Source organism: Heterodontus francisci, chromosome 2 (genome assembly GCF_036365525.1).
Source record: "Heterodontus francisci isolate sHetFra1 chromosome 2, sHetFra1.hap1, whole genome shotgun sequence".
Taxonomy (NCBI): Eukaryota; Metazoa; Chordata; class Chondrichthyes; order Heterodontiformes; family Heterodontidae; genus Heterodontus; species Heterodontus francisci.
In genome coordinates, this window is record NC_090372.1 from 67364273 (window position 1) to 67377873 (window position 13601).

Below are 13601 nucleotides of genomic sequence, written 5' to 3' on the forward strand. Positions count from 1 at the left end.
CCTTCAAAACGCTCCTGAAAAACTACCTCTTTGTCCAAACATTTGGCCATCTGTTCTAATAGCTCCTTATGGGGTTCAGTGTCAAATTTTGTCCAATACTTAATCCTGTGAAGTGCTTTGGGATATTTTACTATGTTATAGGTGCTATACAAATACAAGTTGTTGTTTTATTATTGATTACTCTGTAGTGATGACGTGACAGTTTACAGGTTGAAGGCTTTTTTCAGGTCTTGTGGACATTTTAGTGGGATTTTTTTAGGAGAAAATTATTCATTGAACCTTTTTAATTGGGCAAGACGAACAAAGGAGACAGAATGTGTTTTCATTACAATTGACATAATGCAAAATGATGCCATGAACATTTTTGGCAGTATTTGCGTCATATTCTGCACCTGTAAACAAATGGAGGAAAGGTTTGCAATACCCTTTTTATTGCAAAATTAAAATGGAAGGCAGTGTACGTTTAAATGTATGAACGCAGCGTTGAACTGTAGAATCTCTGTTCAGAGGCTGATGGACGTAGTGATGTTACTGAATATGCTCTAGTTGATTCCCCCCGCACCTCCTTCCAACAGCCACCGCAGTACCACCCGAAGTCCTGTATTTCCTTTGTGTTACTAATAATTTAAAAATAATGCAAATTGCTAGAAAAGACACAAAGGGGCAGGATTAGACCCTTTAAATAGTTCATAGAAAATCGAGCTAACGCTGAACAGTCAGATGCTCTTTGAATTTAAATTGAAGCAGGGGCTGTTTTTCTTTTGTGATTCGTGCTGGTGATATATGTTAGTGCGAGGTTGACGTAACAGGCAGCAAGGAGACTGACGTGCAATCGGTGTCTAATTTATTAAAGCTCCGTATTGGACGTCAGCTCCGGACCGCCAGTGCACGGGCAGCTTTCCATCGCTGCGCTAGGGCAGTGAGAGCAAGCGTTTCACCGCAATGACAAGCGTGCACAGCCCGCCGGCGAGCTGATCCGCGCCCAACCTCAGCTCCCTTCAGTCTTGTCGACACAGTGCTGGGCCAGAGCTTCGCAGGTTGATTTTTTTTTTAAAATAATTTTTGGAGATTTTCATTTTGCAAGATCTGGAGAGAACACACAGCAGAGGTTCGGGGAGCCACAAAAAGAAAGGATTTCTCTTTTGGCCATCGTGCAGCAGCTTCTTCGAAGGTTGTAAGCTGCAAAAGGAGCGGTCACTCTGCTAACGGCGAATTGATACTTCAGGTTTTTTTGAAAATTGCAAAGCTGAGTAATATTCCAGTCAATTCCTTATTCTCTTTATGGGATTTTTAAAAAATGACTTCGTTCTGATGTTTATGAGCTGCGCCAAACAGCGTTTTTTCCCTTCACGCCGACCACTTTTACCCTTTTCCTCCAAAATTATTTTTAAGGATTTTTAATTTTTTTGGAGGAAAAAAACTTGTCGATATTGTAATTCAACTTGCCAAGAGATGGCTACCTTGCTTCGAAAAATAGGTCTAATTCGCCTCCACGATCGAGACACCGACGGTGCAAAACACCAAGGCTCCCGCAAGGCGACCAAGAGCGGCAGCCAGAAAAACGCCAGCAAGCAGTGCAACTCTTCGAGCAACGAGAGTATCCTGCTCCAGTCTGATCACCACCACCATTACCACAACAACCACCAACAGCAACACAACCACAAGAGGTGCGAGCAACCCCCCTCCACCAAGGACAGCAACAAGGACAAGCAGCAGGCTGGCAGCAAGGTGCCCCCGGCCAGCAGCAGCAGCACCAGCTCCATCCCCGGGCAACCCCCCAACAAGCAGCACTGCGCCCAGGTCCGCAGCCGCAGGCTTATGAAGGAGCTACAGGATATCCGCAAACTGACCGATCACTTCATCAGCGTAGAGCTGGTGGAGGACAACCTCTTTGAGTGGAACGTCAAGCTGCTGCAGGTGGACAAGGACTCGGCGCTATGGCAGGACCTGAAGGAGACCAGCACCGAGTGCATCCTCCTCAACCTCAATTTCCCGGATAACTTCCCCTTCTCGCCTCCCTTCATGAGGGTGCTCAGCCCCCGGCTGGAGAATGGCTACGTGCTGGACGGAGGGGCGATCTGCATGGAGCTGCTGACCCCGCGGGGTTGGTCCAGTGCCTACACTGTGGAGGCAGTCATGAGGCAGTTCGCAGCCAGTCTGGTCAAAGGACAGGTAAGGGCTAACATATCACCAACAGCTACCTCCCCACCGCAAGTAATAATGTATATTGTTATAACAGACATATGTAAAGAAACTAACCATCTTCTATACTTTTAATTTGCCCCATTATTACGCACATGTATTTTACCATTAAAACATTATTTGTAAATACTCAGTGGTTTGCTTTTTATCAACCTTCAGACTTTCAGACGTCAGCATTGACCTCTTGCCAGTTATGATTTTGCCAGATACCCACGTGCACAATATTTTTTGATCAGTCATGTAAAGATATTGATCATTTTAAAAGGAAGCAACCAAGTACTGTTTCATGATGCCTTAATTTTTGTATAATAAACATTCATTGGACTGAATTTTATTATCTCCCCAATTCTGTCACAATGGAAATATGCTGTTGAAAGATGCTTGCTTGATATAGAAATCAATGTCATTTCATATTTTGACCATCATTGAGAAGTAAATGCAAAGGTTTCCTGTATAAATGCTTCAATACATAGCAATGCACCAACAATTATATAGTTACCTAGATAATTAACTTATTAGCTGCTATATGCTACTTGTGTTTTTGCCTTATGTTGATTAAAAAGCTTAATCCAGTACAATCTGAGAGATGTGCAACTCAGTACTTCTCATTGGATTTTTCTCCCTAAACTCCACTTACTATCTACTTCACTCTGCTCCTTTAAAAACCACCTCAGAATCCATATTCAACCAAGTTTTTGTTTATCCCTTCTAACAACTTCTTCCTTGGCCCAGCATTCGCCTCTCTGAAGTAATTTTTTAATACATCTTTTGGGTGTGAGCTGTTGTACTAGTGAAAAATACACAACTTTCAGTAATAGCTATCTAAGTAAATAACACCAACATTGCAATGGAAAAACATTTAATGTCGTTTTACATTATATCATCCCAAACAGCATAAATTACATTCCAAATGTATAATTGAAATCATATATGAAAAATGTTTCATATCCTATTCCTGTGATTTAATGAATATTTAAACATAGCCAAGGATTTAATTAAATATACTGTAGGATAACTCACTAGTTCATCATGAAGCAAAAGTAGGAGTAGTAACTATTGATAGTAACTCAAATTGGAACCAGTAGGATTTAGCCAATGGCGTTTTGTTTTTCATACTGAAGGCAGCAATATTATGGAATACAGCACTGGGATATTTATAACTGCAAATTTCAGAAGAAACCCAAATGATCAGTTGTAAAATTTGACTGCTTCTGTCAAAAGGTACAAAGTAATCAAATGGCATATTACTTTTATTAGCTTAATAATAGAATGTGGCAAGTGCCAAATTTGGTTAGTTTGATGCGAATGATTGATGCCAATTATTCAACCTCATTAAATTAGCAAAAGTATAGTAGTTATCGCCATTTACCATGCTAAGTCAGCATTTATTAGTGTAAGTTTATACACCATCTCAAGGTTTTTGAGACAGTAGCTCCCTCACCCAGGTGTTGGTTATACAAATTAACAAGCTAGCAAGTGAAGTTTCAGGCAATTTGATGTGCAGATACAATTCTAGAAAATTCATTAGCTGCTGTTTGACTATAAAAACAAGTATCACTTTGTCAGTACAACAGTGAGATGCTTGCTTTGCAGCTCTAGGCTTCATAATTCTGTTTTATTAAAAACAGTAAGGCTGATAAACTGCAAGTCTCATCTAGACTACAGCTAATGTGCATGGGAGTGGGAGCAATTAGCATGATTTTTTTTTCTGCAGATTCACAGATCATAGAGAAATTGTTGGTTAGATGCTCCTGTTGCATTTGATTTTCTTACATATTGCAAAACTTTTGATTTTTATTTGGCGGTGACAGAGACTGATAAATGAAATTGTTGTGCTGCCATATAACCACTAAAGGAATAGGAATAGGATATTTGGATCAAGAATAATAGAGTTTCTATTTTCCAATTGTCCAGTTTTTCAAAAGGATAGGAGAATTACTGTCTTTGAATTATTCAGTTTTCTTTTCCCGAAAGAGCCAGGAATCTTTGTCAGACCTATGACCTCACCAGCAGAAGTGAGGTCCAATCCTCAGCTGAAAGCTCAATGATCAGAGAAGGACATGGTGGAATTTGTTGCAAGTAAATTTGTTGCAACTTGATCCAACTTCCCTCTATTTATTAAAATAAAAGCAAAATACTGCAGATGCTGGAAATCTGAAATAACAACAAGAAATGCTGGAAATACTCAGCAGGTCTGGCAGCATCTGTGGAGAAAGAAGCAGAGTTAACATTTCAGGTCAGTGACCCTTCATCAGAACTGGCAATGGCTAGAAATGTAATAGGATTTAAGCAAATAAAGTGGGGCTGGGGCAAGAGTTAACCAAAGACAAGGTGTTGAAAGGACAAGGTCACTGAGAATGACTGACCAGAAGGTGAGCAGCGAATACAGTATACTAAATTGAAAAAAGTACAAGTAAATCACTGCTTCACCTGAAAGGAGTGTTTGGGGCCTTGGATAGTGAGAAGAGAGGAGGTAAATGGGCAGGCATTACACCTCCTGCGATTGCATGGGAAGGTGCCGTGGGAAGGGGATGAGGTGTTGAGGGTAATGGAGGAGGGGACCAGGGTGTTGCGGAGGGAATGAGCCCTTCGGAATGCTGACAGGGGAGGGGAGGCGAAGATGCTTTTGGTGGTTGCATCATGCTGGATGTGGCGGAAATGGCAGAGGATGATCCTTTGGATGTGGAGGCTGGTGGGGTGGAAAGTGAGGACAAGGGGAACCCCATCACAGTTCTGGGAGGGAGGGGAAGGGGTGAGGGTAGAGGTGCGGGAAATGGGCCAGACACGGTTGAGGGCCCTGTCAACCACAGTGGGGGAGGAATCCTCGTTTGAGGAAAAAGGAAGACAGGTGTCGAGAAAGTGTAAATCGCAATAGCAGAATCACTACCTACAACCAGTCCCATCTTTTGGACAGCAGTTATCAGTACTCCCAAGTGTGGCCCGACGAAGCTTCTATGCATGTTTAACATAACTTCTCTGCTTTTCATCTTTATCCCACTAGAAATAAACCCTAATGCTTTGTTTGCCATTCTTATGGCTTTATTAACCTGTATCATTACCTTTAGTGATTCATGTATCTGTACACCCAGATGTAGTATGTGGCCTCCTTATTCTTTCTACTAAAATGTACTACATCACTCTTATCTATATGAAAGTTCATTTGTTAATTAAAGCCCCATTCTGCAAGTCTATTTTATTGTAGTCCTCTGTATTAACTACAAATCCCAATTTGGTGTCATCTGCAAATTTTGAAATTGTGCTTTTGATTCCAGAGTCCATATCATTTATGTAAATGGTGAACAACAGTGATCCCAGCACCAATCCTTGTGGAACACCACTTTCCACCATTAGCCAACCTTTAACTCCTGCTCTCTGTTTTCTGTTTTGTAGCCAACTTGCTATCCGTTCTACTCGTCCAAAGTCTGCATTTTCTAACCTTAGTCATGAGTCTACTATGTGATAACTTATCAAAAGCTTTTTGTTATTTTATCAGTTTGAGGTTTAGATACTTTTTAATTTCGTTTTTTTGAAATTTTACCTTTTTCCATGACTGTTTTTTGTTTTCAGTCTGTTGCTATTGTATACATTGTTTTGCTTTCCTGTCAAGTCCCATTTTTAATGCAAAGTCCAATGGGTAAAGCACCTGAAGTTTCTACTCCTGATCACTATCTCACTTGAGGACTGTTGCATTGTTGCTGTGCTGCCCTTCAGTTGAAATATTCAGCTAAGGCTCCAACTGCCATTTTTGGTAGTAATTTTTGAAGAAGAGCAGGAAGTTCTCCCAGTATCCTTCTCAGTATACTAACTGCAACCAAAACCACTGAAAATAGTTTTGGCTATTCTTGTGATTATCATACTGTGCACAAAACAGATGCCAAATTTACCTACAATAAAAGCACAAGATATTACAAGTATGCTCCATTTGTTCTTTTTTTCCTTAGAACTCCTTGGAGGTCTTGCCATCAATACTTGTAAAAATCACAATGACGTTTAGCATCCTTTCATTTCTTTTTATGGATAGGAAATATTTTTGGAATTTTATGCTTACGCAACAAGTACTGATATACAAGGGAAATAGCTTTGGCCTATTTGTGAAGAGCTGAGTAAACATACCTACAGCTAAATTACAGAAACCATTGAAGCACATCTGGTTAATGGTTGTGTCTACAATTGTTAATTTGGCTCCCTTGTATTGTCAGGATCAGAAACCTCTCCTAGTCAGTTCCCTCAAATATCTCAACAGGAAAAATGTAAAATCAAGACAAAATAGACAGATAGAAAAATGTTAAAATTCTTTTTTAAAAGGGGTCCTAATGGTGAAACTGCTCTTTTAAATACCTATTACCTTGATGAAGCAATTTGCTACCACAATAAGTTGTCTGTGAGGTAGAATGAGCTTGTGTGAGTTGAATATGCAATATCTAACGTACACCAATTTTTAATGGAGAAGCTTACAATAGAACACTTAAAATCAATCATGGTAAATTGATTAAGTGCAGGAAAAATTATTGTAAGGGTTTTATTAGATCATATGGTAGTTAATTAAATAAAAAATAGTAAATAATACATCTGGGCAACCACTTAGCACAGGCAAGTAAGGAACCTACTTCTCAACCGGAAGGTACTGAATCAAAGTCAAAGGAATGCTGGTATGCCTCCTATCCGGATGATTATATGTTTGAATCCCAGGTGATTCAAGCTTGCCTCCATCTGATTGAGAGTAATTCTCAATGGTTCTGAGTGAGGTAGCTGGATAAAATGGTATGCTATGATGGGACTCTGTTTTGCACTGGAGCAGGAAGAAATATTTGGCAAACTCATCCATAAAATAATTTAGACTTCTACTCAAAATAGATTTACAATGAAGTATAACATAGTAGGAGACTAGTACATGTAGGGGAAAGTTCTAATCTAAATATTATCATTGATTTTAGTGCTACCATGAACAGTAATACTACCTGAGTGCAAATAGTCTATTTTTCAATTTCAACTAAATAAATATTAGCATTGGTGGTAGGATTGATTTTGATTGATCTCATCATGAGACTTCTTTTGAATTATCTTTGCGCTCTCTACACTCCCTGGCACCATTATCAAGTTAATTTGGAACCCCATCAGAGTGGAGAATTCATACATAAAGGTAATAAGAATACAGGAGGAGGAGTAGGCCATTCAGCAGTCAAGCCTATTCTGCCATTCAGTTTGATCATGGCTGATCAGTTACTTCAACACCACTTTCCCACGCCATCCCCATATCCCTAGATGTCATGGGATCCAGAAATCTATCGACTTCGGTCTTGAACATGCTCAATGATTGAGCTTCCACAGCCCTCTGGGGTAGAGAATTCCAAAGATTCACCACCCTCTGAGTGAAGAAATTTCTCCTCATCTCAGTCTTAGGCCTACCCTTTATTCTGAGACTATATGCCCTGGTTCTAGACTCGCCATTCAGGGGAAACATCCTATCTACATCCACTCTGTCATGCCGTGTAAGAATTTTGTAAGTTTCAATGAAATCACCTTTCATTCTTTGAAACTCTAGAGAATACAGGCCCAGTTTCTGCAATCTCTCCTCATAAGACAATCCCGCCATCCCAGGGATTAGCTTGGTAAACCTCCTTTGCACTCCTTCTATGGCAAGTATATCCTTCCTTAGATAAGGAGACCAAAACTGTACGCAATACTCCAGGTGCAGCCTCACCAAGGCTCTATACAATTACAGCAAGACATTTTTACTCCTGTTCTCAAATCCCCTTGCGATGAAGGCCAACATACCATTTGCCTTCCTATTGGTTGCTGTATCTACATGCTAGCTTTTAGTGACTCATGAACAAGGACACCCAGATCCCTTTGGACATCAACACTTTCAACCTCTCACCATTGAAGAAATACTCTGTCTTTTTATTTTTCTCAACAAAAATGGATAACTTAATACTTATTCACATTATATTCGATCTGCTATGTTGCCCATTCACTTAGTCTGTCCAAGTCCCCTTGTGAAGCCTCCTTGCATCTTCCTTACAACTTATATTCCCACCTAGTTTTGTGTCATCAGCAAATTTTTAAATATTACATTTGGTCTCCACGTCCAAATCATTTTTATAAATTGTGAACAGCTGTGGCCCCAGTACTGATCCTTGCAGTACCCAACTAGTAACAGCCTGTCACCCTGAAAATGACCTGTTTATTCCAACTCTCTCTTTTCTGTCCGTTAACCAATTCTCAATTCATAGCAGTATATTACCCCCAATCCCATGTGCTGTAATTTTGTTTACTAACCTCCTGTGTGGGACCTTAACAGAAGCCTTCTGAAAATCCAAATACACGGATCCATTGGTTCTCCTTTATGCTACAAGTAACATCCTCAAAAAACTCCAACAGGTTTGTCAAACATGATTTCCCTTTCATAAATCCTCTGCCTAATAATATCATTATTTTCTAAGTGTCCAGTTATCACATCCTTTAAAATAGATTCAACATTTTCCTTACTACTGACATCAAACTAGCAGGTCTGTAGTTCCCTGTTTTGTCTCTCCCTCCTTTCTTAAATAGTGGGTTTACATTTGCTATTTTCCAGTCTGCAGGAACCTTTCCAGAATCTATCAAATTTTGAAAGATAACCACAATGCATCCACTATCTCTATAGCAACCTCCTTCAACACTCTGGGATGTGGCTCATCTGGTCCAGGGGATTTATCAACCTTCAATCCAGTTAATTTTTCCAGTACTACCTCTTTATTAATACTAATTTCTTTCAGTTCCTCATTTTCACAAGTCCCTTGGTTCCCTAGTATTTCTGGGAGATTTTCTGTATCTTCCTCCGTGAAGACCGACACAAAGTAATTGTTCAATTTCTCTGTCATTTCCCTATTCTCAATTATAAGTTCTCCTGTCTCCATTTGTAATGGACCCAAATTTGTCCTTGCTAATCTTTTCCTTTTCACATACATAAAGAAGCTTTTACAGTCCACCTTTATGTTTCTCGCTAGCTTTCATTCATTTTCCCTTTAATAATTAGTCTTTCGGTCATCCTTTGCTGGATTTTAAATTGCTCCCAATCCTCAGACTTATCACTTTTTCTGGTAACCTTATAAGCCACTTCCTTTAGTTGAATGCAATCTTTAACTTCTTTTGTTAGCCACAGTTAGTTCATCTTTCCTGTTGAGCTTTTGTGTCTTGGAGGAATGTATATTTGTTGTAGACCATGTAATACTTAAATACTAGCCATTGCCTGTCTACTGTCAAATCTTTCAGTGTATTTTCCCAATCCACCATAGCCAACTTTCCCCTCATACCTTCATAGTTTCCTTTGTTCAGATTTAGGACCTTAGTTTCAGAACAAACTATATCACTTTCGAACTTAGAATTTTACATTATCATATTATAGTCATTATTTGCTAAAGGCTCCTTTACAGCAAGCTTATTAATTAGCCCTTTCTCTTTACATAATACTAAACCTAAAATAGCCCGATCCCCAGTTGGTTCTTCAACAGACTGCTGCAGAAACCCATCTCATATGTACTCCAGGAATTCATCCTGCACAGCATCAGTGCTGATTAGGTTTACCCAGTCTATGTGTATATATATATATAAAATATATACCACTGATCTGGATCTCTAAAGTAACATTATCTCTGTCACTGTACTGGCAATTCAAAATTACTATTGTTGATTCTTGATTGCACTGCATTTGTAATGATTCACTTGTTCTTACCTCCTCCACAATGGCACAGCAAGGACATTGCATAATGCCACTTTCTTTTTCTTGAAGGGGAGGGAAGGAATAGAGACCACATAGCATCACCTATTTAAAATAGTGAAGTATTAATGAGTGTTATCAGTATTGAGCTAGACTTCCTACTGATGCAAATTAGAGGCCCACTAAAATGTTTGGTCAAGTCACATGACAATGATTAAGCCTGTTCAGTTTCTTAGTCCATCTGCTGTTGGTTAATGATCTTCATGTGTTAGGCATATCAAATATTAAATATGTACAACGGGAGATTTTTAAAGATGATGATTTTGATCTCCACATACAAAACATATTGCACCATATTTGACTTACATGAACAGTTAGAATGATTTCATTTGATGAAAATGGAAACAAAAGCAACTAACATTTGAAATTGTGACTAGTTCTATAATAGCATGAAAATACAGGGTAACATCCAAGTACTCTCTCCTACCTCTCCCCCATACACTGTTTTTGCAATTAAGGCTTATAGACAGAGATCAAATTGCATAAACAATTGCAAAGGCATTATATTATGCAGGTACTGGGTGGTGCAGTGGGTTAGAAGACTATCCTTTATCTTTTTGTCGATTTGTTCTTGTGACGTGAGTGCCGCTGGCAAGGCCATCATTTATTGCTGAGTTTAATTCCAACTTAGACTAAAGAGCCTATCAACTCTCTGCTAGCTGTGGGATTTTTATGTGAAATTAGTTTGGATACCTAACTTCAGTTCTGTGATGCCACAGTGCAAAAGTGAGTATATATCTGTATTCATTGGTACTTTGGAGAAAATTATATTACAGATACCAGAATCAGACCAAGTGCAATGTGCAGCCCACAAATCCAAGTTACTCTTGTGTCCCTCTCATCCAACAACAACAGAGCTGCTAAATGCTAAGTACATTTTTAATGTTAGGAAGTCAGCTGGGAGCATTTTCACTTTCCGAACTTTAAATTTTAAGTTTCAGAAATTCCCCAGCTGTAGAGTAAATGAACTTAGGCCCTGTTCTTTGAGTCCATTTCTACCTTGTGCACAATACCAGCCTTTTGAACTCCGTTCCCTAGCTACTGACTCCATTCTTCTTCTTGGCAACTGTCTCAAGCTGAACCAGACTGTTAGCAACTTTGGTGTCATATTTGACCCCGAGATCCTGAGTTAAGCTTCCAATCACATATCCAAACCATCACTAAGATCATCTATTTCCACCTCCGTAACATTGCCAGACTCCCCCCGCCCCCCACCCCCCATCGCAGCCTAGCCACTGCTGAAACCCTCATCCATGCCTTTGTTACCTCTAGACTTGACTATTTCAATGTACTCCTGTTCGATCTCCCGCTACCTTCTGTAATCTTGAGGTCATCCAACAATCTTCTGCCTGTGTTCTCACTTGCGCCAAGTCCTGTTCACCCATTACCCTTATACTCACTGACCTACTTTGGCTCCCGGACACTCAATGCCTCAAATTTAAAATTTTCATCCTTGTTTTCAAGTCCCTCCATGGCCTCGTCCCTCCCTATCTCTGTGATCTCTTCCAGCACCACAACCTTCCGAGATCTCTGCTGTTATCTAATTCTTGAGCATCTAAGCAAAATGCTTTCCTGTTGAATATACAGCCTGACATTTCTGGCTCACAATCAAAATAATCAGAGGTGTGAAATGTAAGGCTGAATTTTAACTCCCAAAAAAGAATGGGTTGGGGGTCATGTCAGAGGTTAAAGTGTAAAAATCTCAAACAGGAACAGAACCCACTTCAAACCTGCCCACTTCCGGTTTTAGCGAAGGCGGGACGAGGGGCAAGTGACCAATCTGATTGTGGGAAGCAGAAGCAGGTTGGTCATTTAAATATTATAATGAGGCTGCCTGCTTTCATGTTAAGATATTCTATTTGTAACCACAGGCAGCTGGGTTTCCCAGACTTCAGGAAACCCAGTAGCTGAAAGAAGGTGAGAATGGCTGACCCATGAGATAAATGTTTCTCTACAGGACTGTTTGTAGCCCAGCAAACTACCCAGTAAATTCACCCCTTCCAACCCACCACCACCCCTGCAATCTGTCTGCCCATCCATCGTTGGACACCACCCCCAACGCCACACTATCAGGGCACCCCCCACCTCTCCCACCTCCCCCCCCCCACCCCAGACAACCAGCACCACCACCAATACACCCCACATCTGCCCATCCACAATTGGATCTCATCCCACCCACATTGGGACCCGACCTGCCAAATCACTATCGGTACTCAGCCAAAACTGCAAATGGGCTCCCCTCCCCAGACTACCATCGGTTCTTCTCTTTCTCCCCCCACCCAACCACAATCCAGGCCCCTCAGATCTCCCTCAGAAACTTCTCCACCACCCCCCTCCACCCCACCAACCCACTCTCCACAATTGGGTCTCCTGCAGACCACTACCAGATTACCTCAAGATCGGAACCCCCCTTCCCCTGACCACCATTGGACTCCTGCCCACCCCACGATTGGGATTCCCCCCTTCCCAAAATCTCTCCCATTCCCCCAATGCACCTACCTGTTCTCGTAGGCTTAGGCCTTGTGAAGCAGGTTCCCACCCGAAAGGCTTCCAGTCTGTTAATCTGGCAGCCTATGGATGGAAACTCCACGGAAGAAAAAAATTAAAGGAGCCCTGCAATTAAATTCTGAAGGATATTTGGGATAGCTGATCTTCGGGGTTTCATGACCTCACAACAGCACTACCCCCTCCTTTGCACAGAACTCACCTCCAGGCTAAAATCCAGGCCAAAGTGTCGGAAGTGTAGTGTACCTGCATAAGGTCTGAAAAAACAAGAAACGACAAAAAAGTAACAAAATGAAAATAAGAAAACGGCGGACATGCTAAATAATTACTTTGCACCAGTAGTTATGGTAGAGGAAGAAGTCAGTATGCCAGACATCCCAAGGAAGCTAATATTAACGTAAGCAAAATAACACTAATGAGGAAAATAATAATAATAAAGAGTGACAAATCCCCAGGACCAGATGATTTCCATCCCAGGGTTTTAAAGGAATTGGTGAGAACATTGCAGTTCCCCCACTTGTAATCTTCCAAAGTTCTTTCGATTCAAACCATTCCTTTTGTACCGCATATTGCACCTGCATGCTTACCTTCAGCGACTGGTGTATGAGAACACCCAGGTCTCGCTACATATTCCCCTCTCTCAGTTTATAGCCGGTCAGATAATAATCTGCCTTCCTGTTTTTGCTACCAAGGTGGATAACCTCTATCCACATTGTACTGCATCTGCCATGCATTAGCCCACTCACTCAACTTGTCCAAATCACTCTGAAGCCTCTCTGCATCCTCCTCACAACTCACAGTCCCACCCAGTTTTGTGTCATCTGCAAATTCGGAGATATTACATTTAGTTCCCTCATCTAAATCATTAATGTATATTAATATATGGGGGTCCTAGCACCGATCCCTGCAGTACTCCACTAGTCACTGCCTGCCATTCGGAAAAGGACCCATTGATCCCTACTCTTTGTTTTCTGTCTGCCAACCAGTTTTCTATCCATCGCAATACACTACCCCCAATCCCATGCGCTTTAATTTTGCATGCGAATCTCTTATGTGGGACTTTATCGAAAGCCTTCTGAAAGTCCAAAAAGACCACATCCACTGGCTCCCCCTCATCAACTCTACTACTTACATC

At 40.8% G+C, this 13601-nt stretch overlaps 1 protein-coding gene across 2 annotated transcripts in view; it reads left to right on the forward strand.

Annotated features, from left to right (window-relative positions):
• The first annotated feature begins 895 nt into the window (after positions 1-895).
• The window catches only part of ube2ql1 (ubiquitin conjugating enzyme E2 QL1), a 45387-nt gene continuing 32681 nt past the window's right edge, over positions 896-13601 (forward strand). For both annotated transcript variants that reach the window (XR_010976866.1, XM_068050612.1), the window contains exon 1: positions 896-2172. Coding sequence is in view for 1 of the 2 variants with exons in the window: in XM_068050612.1 (XP_067906713.1) it covers positions 1453-2172 (720 nt within the window). In the remaining variant the exon portion in view is untranslated. The remainder of the gene's footprint in view (positions 2173-13601) is intronic.